Below are 17,858 nucleotides of genomic sequence, written 5' to 3' on the forward strand. Positions count from 1 at the left end.
TGGGAAAGGGGGGTGTTTGCCTTAGAGGGGTGCTGGTGCTTGGGGAATGGGGGTTATTTGGAACAGGGAGACACTGGGTGCCTGGGAAAGATGGGTTATTTGGATTGGGGGGACCCTGGGTGCCTGGGAAAGGCGGATCCCGGCTCCCGGGCACGGCTGGGGGTGCGGACCCACCCAGAGCCCAGCACTGCACGGGGGAGCCCGCACCCCCATCCCGGGCCGGGGGTCCCGGGGCGGCTCTGGGGGAGCCCGGGCCCTTCTCCTTTAAGGCGCGGGCGGGCGGGGCCGGGCCGTGACGGCGGAGGGCGGCCGGGGCGGGGGAGGGAAGGAGGGAGGGAGGCTCGGAGCGCTCCTGGCGAGGGGCGCGGGGCTCCCGGCGAGGGGCGCGGGGCGCTGACCGGGCTGAGCCCGCACCCCGGGGAGGGCCCCCCGCCCGCTGCCCCCCGCACCATGCCCGAGCAGCTCAGCCTGGCCGATTTCTTGGCCGTGACCAGCGAGGAGCTCAGCGCCCCGGCCGCCGCCTTCGCCTCCAGGATGCAGAAGTGCCGCGGGGCCGTGGGGGCTCTGGAGGAGGTGAGAGGGCTCAACCTGGGGGGTCACAGTGCACATCCCGCCTGGGAACATCCCCCGCATCCCGCCTGGGAACATCCCACCCCCCGCATCCCGCCTGGGAACACTCCGCACCCATAGGTGCCGGTCCCTAAACGCTTGCGCCTCCCTCGGGCTTCTGTTTTTTAGGCCCTACCTGTTCAGCCACAGACTGCGCTGGGCATCCCACACGGGTGGTTTGGGACCCTCGGGTGGGGAGGGGCCCTTTGCACCCTCCGAGCAACCCTGGCGTGCTTTTATGGGGGGCTGAGCCTGTAGAAATGAACAAAGGCTTCTTTTAAAGCTCCAGGTGCCCCCCGGGACCAGGACATACCCCCAGGCACCCCGAGGCCAGTGCAGCCTATTTCCCTGTTTCCAGGACCAGGGCATCCTTCTTTCCCACCGGAGCAGCACACCAGCCCTGTCCCAGCCCTCGGGGAATCAGCCCGACAATCCCATCCACTGTCGAGCTCCTGAGCTGGCAGCAGCCCCCATGGGATGTGGTGTTGCTGGGGGGTCTCCTCCTTGATCAAAGCCAGGGGAGTATTTTCAGCCTCCCCCCAAAATCATCAGCAGCTTTTTTGGGAAGAGCAGAGGTGGTGGGGTGCCTCCATCCTCCTCGTGCCTGGAATAAAGGCAGTTTCCAGCTGGTCCTGTGGCTTTTGCCAACTCCTCTTAGCTAGGGAATGACTTTGAAGGAAAGCCAGGGCTGGCAGGGAGAGGGGGGCCCCAGGTGCCAGCGCTGCTGGGATGCCCGGGGGCAGTGGGATGGGTGTCCCAGGCCTGGAAATCTGGGAACACACCATGGAGCATCCTGGGCCCCATCAGTGCATGCTGGTCACCACCACGGAGCCTCTTTCCAGTGCGGAAGGGAGAGGCAGCTTCAGCCAGGAGAGAGCAGCAGGAATTTTGTTTGGCTGCTTGGAGAGGCTGTGGTTGAGGGATGCAGGGATGGGGGGAGATGTGTCTGTCCCTCGGGAATGACAGGGGGTCTCTGGGATTGCCTTGGTGAAGCTCCAGCAAGCACGAGAGAGAGCTGGGAGTCGTGACTGCTCCTGTATGTGCCATGGATGGCACTGGAGGCTCTGGGGAAGGGGCCAAACTGCTGCCAGACCTTGGGCATCCCCCCCTGGTCCCAGCACCAGGGGAGGAGGGAGATCCAAGCAAACCAGCTCCATGTTATCCTTGGAGCCCCAACAGGGTGATCGGGAGATAATCAGTGAATCTGGGAATCACTGGGGGACGGGAGAGACACTCTGACCAAACCAAGCCGTGGTCTTTCCTGTCACCAGCCCTCAGACTGGCTGGGGGCTTGATGAGCAGGAGGGAGCACAGGATGCTGGTCTTACTCCAGTGACTGCTGGGTGGGAAGGGATGGGCTGTATTCTGCCAGGACCCTGGGACAGAGCATGACCACATGCACCCAAGATAGGAACAGGTCTCAAATCAGGGGCAGGAGCAAGCAGAGAGAGGACTGGAGAGTGCTGCTCAATCATCCTGATGGTGGCTGGAGCTAGTGTGCCTCAGTTTACCTCCTGAGATTAAAGAGGCCTCTTCCTTCCCAGGGGTTTGTGGGACTTCAGGATCCTTGGGGCTGCTGTGGAGACAGAAGCTGAGGTCTCTGGAGTCGCTTGGAAGGTCAAATCCAGCCCTTGGTGTTGGTGCTGGGTGCTGTGTGCATGTCAGAGGGCACTGGGCACCTCTGGGCTGGGGCAGGGTGACGAGGCAGAGGCTACAGGCAGATGAGCTCCCAGCTTCCCCTGTCCCGCAGGGCAGTCCCACACACTGCTCCTGGCCTGGCAGCTTGGCACCCTGGCTCTGGCACCCGCGGCAGCTCCTTCGCCGGGTAGCACGAGCCAGCAGCAGTGGGGGAGAGAGAAGAATGGCCTCCATTGAGCATCTTGCCTGAGAGCCCCAGGCTGTGAGCACAGCTAGCTGTGGTGCAGGTGTGCATTCATCCCTTCATCCCGTGGGGAATTCCTCCTGCTGCCATCCCTGTTGTGCCCATGTCCTCAGCTGCCCCCTGACCAGAAGCCCTTGAGCTGGGCCTGGGGGGTGATGGGTGCCATCGGGGGCTCCAGACATCTCTGCCCCTCCACTCCTGAGCAGCCAAGGACCACGTTCCTGGCAGCCAGCCTGGTACATCAGGGATGCCAGTGCTGCCTGCAGCACTGTGCAGTGATTCCCTCTGCATTTACCACCCAAGTACTTGTCTCTGCTTGCCCTGTGCCCACTGGTTGACCCATGGACCCTTTCCTGAAAGCCCTTGTGTCCTTCCCTGGATCATCCCTGCTCTGCACCAGCCCTGCATTCTGCACCCTGCAGCTGTGAGCTGGCACCAGGATGATCTGCTCCATCCTGGACACTTGAAGGAGCGTCTTCTCACACTTGCCCAGTGAAGCTTTCAAAGCATCTCATGCTATCTCAGTTTCCCCTTCCTAAGACTGCCAGATTTGCAAGCCTGGAGCATGCAGGCATCCAGGCCTGGCTTCCTGCAGAGGCAGGGAATATCTCTGCTCTGGAGAGCACCTGGGATTGCCACAGAGAAGGGCTGTGGGGGGCTTTGGTGCACCCCAACATTCTCCCCACTGTAGATGCACTGTAAGACTCCCCTGAGCAGGACATTCAGCTCCCACCTCAGCCCCAGTCCCCTCCCAGCCAGTTCATCCTGGCAGCACCCCATCTGTTGAAGAGAGCAGTACTGAAGCTGGGCTGACCCTGCTGTCAGGAAATCAGCCTTGACATCAGCCCCAAAACCTTCGACAGAGCTCAAGCAGAGAGAGCCTCTTTTATTGTAATTCCTCCGAGGTTTCATCCCTGCCCTTTCTGCTGTTCACGCCCTCTAAATATTTCCAGCCTGTTATCATGGCTTTGGTACCTGCAGCCAAGACACCCTTAACCCTTTCCTGGTGCTGGGGCCAGCATGTGCTCGGATGCTCGGGCTGGCAGCACCACAGCCCCTTGCCTTGGGGTTGAGTGGGGCTGAGTTTGTCCTGTTGAATTGTGTTGTTGTGTCGTGTTGTTTGTGGGATTGAATTTGTTGTGGTGCTCAGGGGGCAAATCAGGGCAGTACAAGTAGGAAGAGCTGGGGGAATGGGGAGAGCTCTAAACCAGAGCAGGGTCTGCAGGGAGACTCGTGGTGCTGGGGACCACGGGCGAGACCCTGCATGAGCTGGGGGGGTTGGAAAGCCACCTTCATCCTTGTGGGATTGTTGTGGTTTAGCACACAACTGGCACAAGGGTTTGTGGGATTTATGTCCCCATCAGCAGGAGGTGGCTCCTGTCTTTGGCTCCGTGGGGAGCTGGGCACCCTTACAGACCTCACCTGGTTCTGAGCCATGGGGATGGGATGATGTGCTCCATGATGCTTCAACCTCTCCTTGGTTGAAACCGTCCCTGCAAGAGCCAGTGGGGCATTTTCCATGGTTAATAGAAGCTGCTGAGATCCAAAAAGCCTCTCACCTCCTCCTACTGTCTTGCTCAAACCCTCCTCTCTGTGGCCAGCCAAAGCCCTGCCTGGCAGCAAAGCCATTGGGACCACAGCCCTGGCAGGGGACTGACTGCCTGGACGCTGTGGCTCCAGCATCCCCAGGATGCCTCCAGCTCCTTTCCCAGCCCTGGGAGCTTGGATCCCGCCCCACACATCTGCACAGCAGAGCCGCAGCCTTTCCAAGAGCCAGCTGGGCTGGGGGAGTGGCAGCCGTGCTTGGCTAATGAGCTCCATTTGTTTTCTCTCTTTGCTATTGCAGAGCCTGGATGGGGACCAAGCCGTGCTCCAGAGGATCAGGAAATATGTGAAAGCCATCCACATCTCTGGGCTCAGTGAGTTGGGCTTGGGGAGGTGATGGGCAATTCCCAGAGCGTGGGGCTGGGGGTGTGTGATAGTCCCATCCTCCTCCAGCAATGGTCACATCAGGCAGCCATGGGGGCTGCTGAGCCTGGGGGTATTTGCTGCTTGGCTGCTACCAGCCCACCAGTCTGCAACATGCTGAGGTGCCAAAATTGCCTTAAAACGATATAAAGAGGGAAATGGAGAGCCTTAGGAAGATGATTTTGGATATTCCAGTGTTGTCTTGCAGCAGGATCAGTCCAGCTTTTCTACAGAGGTGGGTAGCAAGCCCCAAAAAAGTACCCGGGGAAATGGTGGGTGCTGGCTGCTGGTGGAACCTCATGATGCGACCCAGTAATGTGCTTAGGTGCCAAAAACTGTCTGAAATATCTATAAAAAGGAAAATTGAGAACCTTAGGGAGGTTGTTTTTGGGCACTGCTGCTGTCCTGCATCAGCATCAGCCCAGCTCTGTTACAAAGGGGTGGAGAGATGGTGGGACCTCACACCGTGACTGTGATGTGTCTGTAGGGTTACCCCATGTCCCTCTCTGGTGTTTCCCCACACAGCCCATGTGGAGAATGAGGAACAGTACAGCGAGGCCCTGGAGAACTTCGGCAACAACCACCTCTCCCAGAACAACCATGAACTCTCCACTGGCTTCCTAAACCTGGCTGTCTTCACCCGCGAGGTCACTGCACTCTTCAAGAACCTGGTGAGCTGTCCCAAATCCACTTGGGTCTGCAATCCCCCACCAACCAGTGCAACTCCCCTCCGTCCAGTTTAGCTGCCTTCCACCACAGGCAGCAATCCCCACCTCCCCCCTGGGCTCGGGGACACATTCTCAGTGCTCTCAGACCATCTGATAGCCCCAGTACTGGATTTATAGCTCACTCCCAGCTCCCTGGGGCCATTGACACTGGGATCTGATGGGAAGCTGGGGCTGCTATTTTCATTTTTTCCTTTTTTTTTCTTGCTTTCTGTTTTTTTCTCACATCAACTGCATCTCTGATCTTGCTTGCCAAGAGTAAATCAAAGCCACACTGGGCTGCACAGTGGGGCCATGGGGAGCAGGCAGAGGCGGCTGTGAGCCGATCCAGGAACGGCTCTGATGGAAAACTCAGCTCCTGAATGGAACTGGGTTCATGCATGCCCAGCAGCAAAACCCTGGTGGGTCCCATGTGGCCCCCTCTCTGTTCACTTTCAAATCCCCCACTCCAAAGGGTGTTTTTGGCCCCTGGCTCTGCTTAAGGAGGAAATTGATTGCTGCTGCCCTTCCCCCAGCAAAAAATTCAGATTTTTGGCATCTTCCTCTCCCAGTTACCCCAGTCTGGGCCTCCCTGCTCCTCCTTTTCCCTATCCTGGCTTTCAGAGCCTGCTGGAGTCCCATGCTCCAGTGTGGCTCTGCAGAGCTGTCCTGATGGAGGAGTTTGACCAGTTCTGAGGGTCCCCACCTCCTGCCCCACTGCCTCCTGCTGCTGAGTGAGGTTCTGTGCCAAGACCCTCAACCAGATCCAAAAAGCTGTTGCCCTTCCTAGAGTCTCCCTGGAGCTCTCCCCCCTTACCCGTGTTTTGGGGGTGCTCCTGTGCCCTGGGGCTGGATTTCTCCCCCAAGTGCTGCAGAGAACCAAAACCCTTTAAAAGAAATCTGAGTGTAGTGGGAAAGTCCCATGTGGGTGCTGGGGCTGCTCTCACAACCCTAAAATGGGGTGCTGCTCTGTGGGCTGCATGGAGGGATGCCAGGACAGCAGTGGGCTCCCATGTCCCACCACAGAGCCCTGCACAGCACTGCTGGGATAGTGGTGGCTGCATTGCTATCCCCAGACCCCAGAAAAGGGAGACATTTTGCAAAGCCCCTTTGACACGAGTGAGGTGTTTGTATCACAGGATTGTGGAGGGGCTGGTTGTGTTGCTGGGTGCTGGGGACAGGGAGGAGGTGTCGGTGGGGGAAGACAGCTTTGTTTTTGGCAGCTGTGGCGCTGGTGTGGTTTGTGGGAAGGGCCACATTTGTCAGACATCTTGCAGCCAGCTCCAACAAGCCCCGGCGTGCCCTCTGCCAGGATCCTGGATTCAGCCCCACTTCCAGCCTCTTTAACCCTTCCTGGGGCAGTGATGGAGCTGGGGGAGGCCCCCTGGCACTGGGAAGGACCTGGGGCTCCAGCTCCCTGACTTTCCCCACCACGGGGTGACCCCTATCTCTACCTTCTGTAGGTGCAGAATCTGAATAACATCGTGTCCTTCCCCCTGGACAGCCTGTTGAAGGGGCAGCTGAAGGATGGCCGCCTGGTAAGTCCTGTCCCCAGGGTCACTCATTTGGTGACATTCTGGTATGGATTCAGCTCATACCTGTGGCCAGGAGAAGGAAGGAGCCAGAATCAGGGGCTGGAAGGAAGCAGTGAGGGTTGGGAGTGACAGAAGTGAGGGGTGAAGACCTGGTAGGGACACCCCTCATCCTCAAGGGGTGCAGCAATGCAGAGCAAAGTTCTCAGCTCCTTTAGTGCCACCAGCTCTTTTGCTTTCCCTGACAGCTGCCACCCCCTTTTTCCTTTGCCACAGGATTCCAAGAAGCAGATTGAAAAGGCCTGGAAGGATTATGAGACCAAAGTGTAAGCAACATGCTGCCTCTGGCAAAATCTACCTAATCCCGCTCTGCACAAAGGTGTTCTGTCCCCAGGCTAGGGCCAGGCACTGATGGTGCCAGTTTGTCATGGGGAGGGTTATGGTCCAGCTTTTCCCAAAGGGGAAAGGGAGAGGGGCTGGAGATGTTTTTCCTGATCCCATCCCCACTGTAGCCTCCTGCATGGGACACCCCTCAGAGCAGGGATGTCTCCAGCCCACCTCCATCCCATTGCCCAGGGGGAAGATGGAGAAGGAGAAGGAACGAGCGCGCTTGGCCGGGGTCATCCAGGCCGAGCCGGCAGCAGTGGAGGTGGCCGAGGACATGCAGAGGGAGCGGCGGCTCCTGCAGCTCCACATGTGTGAGGTGAGGGCTGTGCCAAGAGGACTGGGGACTGTTCCCCCCCAGGAGCTGAGTCCCAGGGGGGCACAGGCTCTGCTAGAAGCTGTGTAGGGACATTGGAGCCTGTCCTGGTATCCAACACCAAAGCAGCCCCACCTGTGTGACGTGAGGGACCCTCGTCCAGTCCCATCCCATTGTGCCCCTGCGTGGTCCCAGCTCAGGGATCCCCATCCCATTCCCATATTGATGTTCCTGGTGGGATGCAGCTCCAAACGGCACCCATGGTGCCTCCTGAGGGTGGCCCCATAAACCTCGAGACTGGCAGAGCAGGGAACAAGCCTGCAGTGGGTTGTCCCAGAGGTGTCCCATGTTCCCAAGGGCCAGATCCTGGTGCTGCGCCCTGCCCGCCCAGCAAAGAACAGGGGTTGTGAGGAGGAGGCTGTGCCTGCCTCGGAGCTGAGACCCAGCCAGATGAGTCACTCCCTTGAATAGCTCCACTGTGGGATAAATAACAGGACATGGAGAGGTGGGAGCTGGAGCAGGGCATGTGCACCCGTGTTTCTGCATGCATGGGAGCTTGTGCTGGCCCTGGAAATGGGAGGGCAGTTCTTCTGAGGGGCTGGTGATGCACATGGGTTTATAGGAAGTGGGTTTTGCTACTTCCTGGGCTGGGAGCAGGGTCCTGCTTCACCCTATAGGGTGGTTGTGTCTCCTCATCGTGGGCCATCTCACATCCTCAGGGCTGTGGGAGCAGATGGACATGAGCCCAGGAGTGCTGGGAGCATCCCTTTGTCCATGGGTCCCAGCCAGCGCTTCCTGGGACGCTCTGCTGCCACTGTCAGTGTGGGATGTGGGTGGCAGGGCAGGGACATCCCATGGGAGCTGAGCACATGTGGCCTTTTCTAGGTGGGACATGGTTCAGGGGTATAGTCGTGCTCCCTGACATTGACCTGGCATCTCCAGCTTGCACAGAGCAGTTTAACAACCACCTCCAGTCCAGTGACCCCTCAGGGTGTCCAGAGCGCCTGGGGCAGGGGGGGACTCCATTCCAGGAGCTCTGTCCCACCCTGGAAAGCCCCCAGAGCTCAGAGCTGCCTCCCCCTCCCCTTGCTCCCCACTCAAAACCATTCCAGCAGCTGGAGAGGACCTTGCAGGGGGAAAATCTCTTCCCCTCCTTATTTTGCTTAGGGTGAGCAAGATTCTGTGTCTTTCCTTCCCTGCCTGCAGCTGATGTATGGGTTTGATGCACAAAGCTGAAATTCCCCATCCCATGGGGCACCTCAGCAGACCTCCAGTGCTGGTATGCTGCAGGTGCTTGCTTCTTGGAATCTGATTTTTTTTTTTGTGAATAAAAGGGCCATGTCTTAAAAAACATTTGGCCTTTTTTGTTGTGGGTTTTTGTTGTTTTTTTCCTTCACAAGCTGCCTTGAGTTTCGGTTATTTATTAACTCCAGAAGTAATGAGCAGTGGGAGAAGCATGCTTGGCTGGAAACCCTGGAGGCCTGCCTCAGTCCTTGAACTTTCCATGTCTTGGAGGACTTCCAGAGCCAGGTTTTTTGAGGGTGGTCCCCAGCGAGCTGCCTTCAAATCCAACATCATGACTCGACTTCTTGAAACCCAGCCAGTGTTTTAACCTTCCTCCCCATGCTGGGGAGAGAATGAAGGGCTGGGCAGGCTCTTGCTCTTTCCTCTGGGATATTTTCAGCTGCTCCTTGTCTCTGTCACCTAACCAGGTGTCTTCTCCCCCTCCCAGTACCTGCTAAAAGCCAGCGAGTCTCAGATGAAGCAGGGACCAGATTTCCTGCAGAGCCTCATCAAGTTTTTCCACGCTCAGCACAAGTAGGTGCCACAGTAGGGTCAAGATGGTTCATTCCCAGGGCTGGTTGTCACCCTTGGGCGGTCCCATGAGGGTCTGGGGTATCCTACTCTCATCCCAGACCCACAGAGCTGTTGGTGGAGATACTGGGAAGAGCCCTTCACTCTTCAGTTTTCTCTGGGGAGTTGAAATGTGCTTTGTTGTCCGTGGGGCTGCAGGAGGGGCATTGGCTTGAGATATGTCTGATTATTTAGTTTCTGGATAGAATTCGAGGTATGAGCTCAGCTGAGCAGCTCTGGCATTAGTTGTGGGGTTTGTAACGGGGGTGTTTGGAGTGAGGATCAACATCCCCTTGCCTTTCCCGTTGCTCCATGAGGCTGGAATAGCAGGGTGTGAGAGTCATCGTCTCCTCCAGCTCTCAGCTGGGGAAACTGAGGCAGGCTGAGACAGTCACTGTGGTTAAGAGCATGTTCTTGACTGGGACTGTGACCCAGGGACCCCCCATAATGTGGCTTTTGGCAGCCCTGCTCCCCAGTGAGCTAAACAAAAGGCCAATCCTACACCCCAAACACCCCAAATAATTGGGGTATTCAAACCCCATGGGCTGGGCTTGGCCTTTGCTGGGCTCTCTCCAGACCCCCACAGCCAGGGAGCCACAAAGCAAGCGCAGCTTTCCAGGAAGGGAATCACCATCATCTCCTGCCACATTTTCCCTAAACCCCTCTTTTTTGCCTCCATCTTCCCCCATCTGCATCTCAATCACCCTCAACAAACGCCCAGTTTCTTCCAAGACGGCTGGAAGGCTGCCCAGAACCTCTACCCCTTCATTGAGAAGCTGGCTGTGTCTCTGCAGGCGGTAAGGCTGCCCAGTGCCCCTCAGATGTGTCCCCCAGGGTGCCACCCCCTTGTCCCCGTGCCAGCCCCTGAGAGCACCTGCGCTGGGTGCAGCAGTGAGGGCAGCTGCTCCCTTTGCAGCTCCGCCAGGCACAGGAGGAGGAGGTGAAGCAGCTCACGCAGACCCGTGATTCCCTCCGTAATGTCTTGCAGCTGGAGAACAAGGAGGTGAGACCCCCCCGGGATGGGCAGGGAAGAACTGAGAAGGAGCATTGGGAGGTTACTGGGTTACCCTACAGTTAGTTTGAGGATGGGGAACAGAAGGGACAGGGGAGCTGGGTTAACCTGTCCCGGGATGCTGGGAGGATATGGGGCTGTCTGGCATCCTGCTGGACACACTGCACCTTTTAAGGACAAGATCACTTGGGCAGCAACCACCTCTGTGCCTCTCACTTTGCTTTTTACTTCTATTTTTTTTTCAGGAAAACTTGAGCAGGAAGAACTCTGGCAGTGGCTACAGCATCCACCAGCACCAAGGCAACAAGCAGTATGGGACAGAGAAGTCAGGATTCCTGTACAAGAAGAGTGATGGGTGAGGATGAGTGTTATCCTGGAGAGCTCTTGGCTTCTTCCTGATATTGTCAATGCTCATGGGAGGCCCCAGAGCTGGAATCCAGCTCACAGGACATTTAGTGCTCTATGAGCTGGAGAAAGCACAACCCCACATCCAGAACACCATCAGGCCTCTGCCATGGCTGGTTTGGGATGTGGATGTGGGTGATTGCAGCTGTGCAATCCTCACTTCTCCTCTTCCTCCTCCTCAGGATCCGCAAAGTGTGGCAGAAGAGGAAGTGTGGTGTGAAGTACGGCTGCCTGACCATCTCCCACAGCACGGTGGGGGCTCCAGCCCTGACCCTTCTTTGTGCACCTTTTGGGGCTTGGTGTTCATTGCATCTCAGGTTTAGTTTTGCCCAAACTGGTCACAAATATGTCTGGCTTAAAATTCAATACAGGATGGACTGGGCAGTCTAAAGAAGGTCCCCTGTGTCTAAAAAGGACCCAAAAGTGGTCCCCGATGTCTGGCAGGGGTCCATGGGAGACGAGGGTGACCTTGGCTGGGGCAGTGAGAGGGATGATGGGTGTTCATTGGATTTCAGGTTTAGTTTTGCCCAAACTTCGCACAAATATGTCTGGCTTAAAATTCAATACAGGATGGACTGAGCAGTCTAAAGAAGGTCCACTGTGTCTGACAGGGACCCAAAAGTGGTCCCCCATGTCTGGGAGGGGTCCGTGGATGACCCTGGCTGGGGCAGTGAGAGGGACAATGGGGGTCCAAGACAAACCCAAGGGGGATGGTTGGGAGGGCAGGGCTGCCCCCTGGCGTTGGAGGCTGGAAACTGCCAGAGGGACAGAGAGACATCTCGGAGCCACGTCCTCCTGCAAAGGGTCCCTGTTTTTCTAAAACGGGTCAGACAGGATCTGATTTGTGTGGTTATCCCAAGAGAAACCATCTGTGGTGGTGGTTGTACCACCACAGTTGCCGCTGGATTTGGCGAAGCCCATCCCATCCCTTCCTGGTCATTTAACCCACCCTGGTGCTCTCACCCTGCAGATAAACCGTCCCCCCGTGAAGCTGAACCTCCTCACCTGCCAGGTGCGGCCCCACGCTGAGGAGAAGAAATGCTTTGACCTGGTGACACGTAAGTGCCTGAGATGAGGTGCTGTGCCTGGGGTGAGCTCTTTGACCTGGAGCTGGAGGCTGTAGTGGGACCTTTCCCTTTTTCCAGTGGGTTTTCTCTCTGAAACGCTTTGGCACACCCTCTTTAAATGCTTTTAATCTGGTTCTGAGTGTGTTCCTGGCTGTCTTTACAGATGAAGAGCCAATCTCTGTAAGGAAATCTAAAAATCTGAGACAAAAAGAGGTTGTTACAGGGCTTAGGTGATGGGAGAGTGATGTGCGGTGATTTAATTTGTAATTAAGCAGCTCCTTTGAAGAGATTTCAGCTGATTCTTGCTGTTCTGGACATCCCTAGACCATAGAATTCTAGAATGGCTGAGGTCGGAAGCAGCCTTAGACTGTCTTGTTCTACCCCTGCACTATGGGCAGGGACACCTTCCACTAGGCCAGATTGCTCTAAGCCCCATCCAAGCTTAAACAATTCAAGAGCTGTGGCAGACACAGCTTCTCTCCTTTCACCTTCTCCCCTCTCTCCCCATCCCTGCAGACAACAGGACATATCACTTCCAAGCGGAGGATGAGCAGGAGTGTGTCGTGTAAGTGCCACAGCCCGTCCCTCCTCCTCCATGTGCCAGATCCTGCTCTGCCTTCCCCATCCTCCTCTTCCTACTTCCTCCTGCCTAGGTGGGTCTCAGTGCTGCAGAACAGCAAGGATGAAGCCCTGAGCAACGCCTTCAAGGGAGATGGGGGCAGTGGCGGGGTGGCGGCAGGCACCGGGCTGGACGGCGGAATGCAGGAGCTCACCAGGCTGGTCATCAGTGAGGTGAAGAATATGCCAGGAAACAAGCAGTGCTGTGACTGCGGTGCCCCAGGTATGTCAGGGCCTGGGGTGTCCCCCCACCCTGGCTGTGAGTCAGCTGTCATGGGAGTCACAGCACCTTTGGGGGCTGGGTGTGGTGTTGAGCACCTCGCCGCTCCCCCCGCAGATCCCACGTGGCTTTCCACCAACCTGGGAATCCTGACGTGCATTGAGTGCTCTGGGATCCATCGGGAGCTGGGTGTGCATTATTCTCGCATCCAGTCCCTCACTCTGGATGTTCTCAGCACCTCCGAGCTGCTGGTAAGCTGCTCTCTGAGCACAGAGGTCTCCTGGTCCCTGGGAACCACCCTGTGTGTCTCCCAAACCTACTCTGATGCAGGGTTCATTCCTTCTCCTCCATCCCATCTGTCCCCAGTTTGCTCCAGGGCTTGCAAACTTGCCTCAGTTTCCCCAGCACAGTGGCCTGGGCAACTGAGACTCTGCAAAGTCATTTGCTAAGCAGGGTGCTGGCCCTTCCCAAAAGAGATTTCCATTGCCATAGGAGAGCATCATCCTGGCAGAGATGCTGCTCTGGGAAAACCCTGGGTGGATCCAGTGGATTCCTTCCTTCTAGGGTGAGATCTGTCTGGAGAAGGGTGAGTGTGGCCAGGAAGGCTCATGTCCCTCTGTTCTCTCTCCCTAGCTGGCTGTTAGCATTGGGAACACTCGCTTCAATGAGATCATGGAGGCCATGCTACCCACACAGGACTGTCCCAAGCCCTCGGCCAGCAGTGATATGTGAGTCAGGGACTTGGGTGTGCTGGGAAGAAGAGGAGGAGGAGGAATGAGAGTGCACGGTGTGTGCCCTGTTCTTGTCACCCTGCTGCCACTGCCCATCAGCTCTAAGACAGCTGTGGGATGAGGCATCCTGGTGTCACGCTGGCTTGTGGTGGGGATCTGCACCTCTTTGGAGGTTTACCCCTGATCCTGAAGCTTCAGGAGGAGGCAGGAGCACAGGGCTCCACAGCCCAGCTCCATGCCCATCCGAGCCCCTCTTCCTGCAGGGCTGCACGCAAGGAATACATCATGGCCAAGTACATGGAGCGACGCTACGTGCAGAAAACCCCAGGCCAGGACAACCCCCACAGCCTCTGGGAAGCCATTCGAGCCCGTGACCTCCTGGCCCTGCTCAAGGCCTTTGCTGAGGGGCACGACCTGACCAAGCCCCTGGCCAGCCCTGAGGGTCAGGTGAGGCCTGCACCTGGCAAGGAATGGATTTTCCCTCTCTGGGTGGCTGTGCTCGTGGTTGTCCTGGGCTTTGGGCAGGGATGTGCTGGTGGGAAGATGAGCATGCTCAGGTCCAGCTTTCTTCTCTGCTACACATGGGGGATGAAGCATTGTTGAGGCCAGCTCTCCTCTCCCTTCCATATCTTGGGAGATGAAGCATCCTTGGGTTCAGCTCTTTCCCTTCCATCTTGGTAGAGACGAACATACATGTGTCTAGGACTCCTTTTCTTTCCATTCTGGGGGGAAGCTGAGCATCCTTGGATCCAGTACTTCTTTTCCCCTTATCCTGAGGAAAGACGAGCATTCTCTGGGTGATCTCTCCCTCCCATCTCTTGGCAGGATGCAGGCGAGCTGCCTCTGCATGTGGCCGTGCGCCACGCCGACAGATCATCCCTTCCCTTGGTGGACTTCATCATCCAGAATGGGTGTGTCCCCAGTGCTCCCAGTGTTCCCTGCCCCTCTCTCTCATGGGAGGAATGTACAGGATGCTATTGTGTTCTCAAGCCTTGACTTTCTTGCTGTTGGCCCTGCACAGGGGAACACTGGACCGGGTGACACAGGACGGGAACACAGCCCTGCACTACGCTGCCCTCTACAACCAGCCCAACTGCCTCAAGCTGCTCCTGAAAGGCAAAGCCACCTTCACCATGGGTATGAGGTTGGGATGGGGGTTTTGGGGTTCTTTGGTGTGGGAGTGGTGAGGCTGCAACCTGGATTTGTCCCCCTTTTGTCCCTCGGGCAGTGAATGTGGCGGGCGAGACGGCTCTGGATGTGGCCAGGAGGCTGAAGTGCAGCGAGTGTGAGGAGCTGGTAGGTGGGATGGAGGAATGGGGGAGAAGCTTAGAGTGGGGAGAGGGGACCAAGCACCTGAGGAGGGCTAGCGTGAAGGTCAGGGGGTTTCTGGGACGTGTCCCTCCAGTGCTGAGACCCCTTTGGGTGCCCCATCCTGAGATCCTCCTGACCTGCCCCATCCCCTCTGGCAGCTGGAGCAGGCGCAGACAGGAAAGCTCTCCCCGCAAATCCACGTGGACTACGACTGGGAGCCCCCATCAGAGTTCCCCTATGACAGTGAGGATGAGCTGGAGGAGAAGGTATCTGTGGGATGATGGTGGGGGGGGTCTCCACATCCCCAGTGAGGAAACTGGGGGAGTGCAGACCCTTTTGGGGGGCTGCTGGCAGTGTGACATCCCTGGAGCTGTCTGTGTACCCCCAGGTGAGCCCCCTCCAGCGCTCCTTCAAGGGCACATCACCACTGGCTACCAGCCCGCTGCCCACCTGCCCCCAGACCCGCTGGAGCTGCATGGGGATGGACATCACCAACAAGACCTACGAGAGCATCCTGGTGCCCTCACGCCCTGCACCCCGCCGGGCCCACAGCGAGGAGATCCCACCACCACTGCCCCTCAAAAACCCTACGCGGGGCAGCTCTCGCCCCAAACCCAGCCACAGCCCTACCGGTGAGTCAGAGCGGGGGGTCATCACAGTGGGGCTGTGCCTTCCCCCACAGAGACCAAACTTATTGTCCCCATCGCGTGTGTTCCCCCCAGAACGCCCTGAACTGCCCCGGCAGGCATCGGAGCCCCACTTCTCTGGGCCAGCAGAGGCAGTGGCAGCACGCAGCCTGCCTTGTGCCAGCAGCACGGGTGCCCTGGATGGCAGCCCCAGCACCCGCAGCCCCACCGAGAGCCAGCGGGCAGCGTACTGGGAAACCCGCTCTGAGACCGACACCAGCAGCAGTCGGCGAGGGCCAGAGCTGAGTCCCCCCCCTGCACAGCCCCTGCCAGGCAGCACGGCCCTTGACATCCCGCCTGTCAAGTTTGGGTAGGGATCCTGCTCCAGGCTGGGGTTGTATTTGGTGTTAGGGGGTTGTTGCGTGGTGCTGGTGGATGAGCTTCCAACCTCTGCCACCCCTGTGGGCAAGGAGAATCGCTGTGAAGCAAAGGGGTCCCCACCCTCTGGGGTCTCCAGAGAAGCTGGATGGTGACCCAGGAATGCAGGAGAAGACAAGGGCAGCTGTGGGGATGCTGGGTTATCCTTGGAGACAATGATGCAGGTTATTTGGGAGGGCACCAAGATCCTCTGCAAGTTATCATATGTATTTTTTCTCTCTCACATTTGGGAAAATGTGGTGGGATGGGCTCATTTGAGGGAGTTTGGGTGCTGGAGACCCATTCTGTCAGCATCCAGGGGGCTGTGGATGGGATCCAGGCCCCCTGGGGGAAGCTCTGACCCTCCTGAGACCTCTCAGGAAGGAGAACAGGGAGGGGAAGGCAACAGCAGAGGGGAGGGTGACACTGTTCCTGCTGTGACCCACAGCTCAGAGAGCACCCGCTCGTACCGGCGCATCGGTGGCGTGGTGGGCAAACTGGGGTCGGCTGGGTCCCCCCAGAGCCCTGGTGGCCCCGAGGACCCCGCTCTCAGCAAGGTGCCCCCTGTTCCCATGCCCAGGAGATTTGCTCCGGTAGGTGCAAATCCTTCTCTCTGCATGCCCAAGCATCCCAGCTCCTCTTACCCTGGGGTGGCAGATGGAGTGATCAGGGGATTGTATCCCTGGTGCCACCTTTTGGATGGCCTCAGGGGGGTCTGTCACCCCCCTCTTCATTCCGTTTCAGGCCAAGGGGAGGCAGAAGCGGGTAAAGGCAGTGGCTGACTGCAAGGGGGACAAGGCACGAGAGCTGACCTTCTCCAAGGGGGAGGTCATTGTGGTGACCCGGGAGGAGGACGAGCAGATCTGGGTGAGTTACCATGACATGGACAGGTGCTGGGATCCAAGTCCTGGTTCTTTTCCCCCTCCAGTTCAATTCTGAAGGAGACTGAGTTTTTCTGGGGGGTGGGCATAGATGGGGAACTCCTGCCCCATGTTGGAACTGAGCAGGGGAGAATTTTTGGGGCTGATATCTCGAGATAAGACTCGCACTCTCCTCAACCCTCTTTTCTACACCCCCAGGTCGGCTTCATCGAGGGCGATGGCTCCCGCACCGGAGTCTTCCCTGCCAGCTTTGTCCACCTCTTGCAGGACTGACCGTGTGGCAGTGCTCCATTTGTCACTGTCCCGTTGGCTGGGACTAGAGGCAGCTCCTGCTGGGGGCTTGGTAGAGCCAGGCCACAAGGGACGTGTGCCCAGGATCCTGGCATGAGACCACTGCCCTCCGAGGGGGCCCAGAGACCCCCTGCATTGGGAAAACCGTCCATGGATGGCAGCAGTGGGGAGCTGAGGAGCAGAGAATGGACATGCTCGCTGCACTGGAGGGCTGAGGGTTCTGTGCCAGCCCCTGCTCCTGCTGCTCTTCCATCCTTCCCGTGGGCTCTGCCCATCCCTTGGGTTTTCTTCTTCCTTCTCTCCAAGGAATTGGGGATGGGGGAGCTGTATTTGGTGGCCCCTGCCCTCAGCCAGATAGTCACGAAGCCTCCTCCTCGTCCTGGGGGCAGCCGTGGACCACCAGTTCTGTACCCCAACTGTGAAGTCTTTGAGATGGGCAAGAAACAGTAGAGGGGTCTTTTTTTTTGTGTCCATCCCCCACCCCAGGTTCTGGGCCCTGCCTGGACTGGTGGAGTCTGGGGATGTTTCAAAACCTCTCCAAAACTGGTAGTGAAATGCCATCCCCTGATTTGGGGAGGGAGGGATGTTTCAGGAGGTACCACAGAGCCCCTGCCCCCTGTCCCTCATGTGGGGTGGGTGCTGGATCACCGCCCCTTCCCTGGCAGGGGCTCTCAGAGGCTGTTTTGCAGTTTTTTCTAGGACCAGAATATTCATGTACCAATGTCCCTTGGGAGCCACCTGCCTCCATACCCCCTCACTCACTTTATCCTTCTCATTTCTATGTCAAATGCTTCATCTCAAAAAAAATCTTTTTTAAAATGTTTTCTGTCTCTGATTTCTTAAAAAAAAACAACAACAAAACACCACATCGGGTTTTTTTAGCACCAGGGAGGGTGTGGGGGTACAGCCCCTGCCCTGGCAGGCCCCAGCATGGTGATGTGTCCCCAAGGCTCCCAGTCACTGGCAGGGCTGGGATATGGGCACCTTCCCTGCAGAGCAGCATTCTCATGCTACAGCCACCCCATGTGGG

The 17,858-nt window shown here is 57.6% G+C and overlaps 1 protein-coding gene across 2 annotated transcripts; it reads left to right on the top strand.

Annotated features, from left to right (window-relative positions):
• Positions 1-450: 450 nt before the first annotated feature.
• Positions 451-17,766, top strand: ASAP3 (ArfGAP with SH3 domain, ankyrin repeat and PH domain 3; the record flags this gene model as incomplete). Of its 2 annotated transcripts, none has more annotated exons than XM_083879330.1 (26): positions 451-573; positions 4,338-4,410; positions 4,985-5,130; positions 6,627-6,701; positions 6,972-7,021; positions 7,272-7,398; positions 9,128-9,213; positions 9,971-10,046; positions 10,166-10,252; positions 10,507-10,616; positions 10,849-10,918; positions 11,637-11,724; positions 12,250-12,298; positions 12,387-12,574; positions 12,689-12,822; positions 13,205-13,299; positions 13,566-13,749; positions 14,128-14,213; positions 14,324-14,439; positions 14,531-14,598; positions 14,772-14,879; positions 15,002-15,245; positions 15,336-15,609; positions 16,105-16,249; positions 16,401-16,523; positions 16,736-17,766. In XM_083879330.1, the coding sequence occupies 26 exons, from the start codon at positions 451-453 to the stop codon at positions 16,808-16,810; spliced, it is 3,000 nt and encodes a 999-aa protein (XP_083735456.1). In that variant the 3' UTR covers positions 16,811-17,766. The 2 variants fall into 2 exon arrangements, with proteins under 2 accessions (XP_083735456.1, XP_083735457.1); XM_083879331.1 differs by having other exon boundaries at positions 16,407-16,523.
• Between the last annotated feature and the right edge of the window lie 92 nt (positions 17,767-17,858).

This window comes from Zosterops lateralis (genome assembly GCF_965231275.1).
Source record: "Zosterops lateralis genome assembly, chromosome: 28".
Lineage (NCBI taxonomy): Eukaryota > Metazoa > Chordata > Aves > Passeriformes > Zosteropidae > Zosterops > Zosterops lateralis.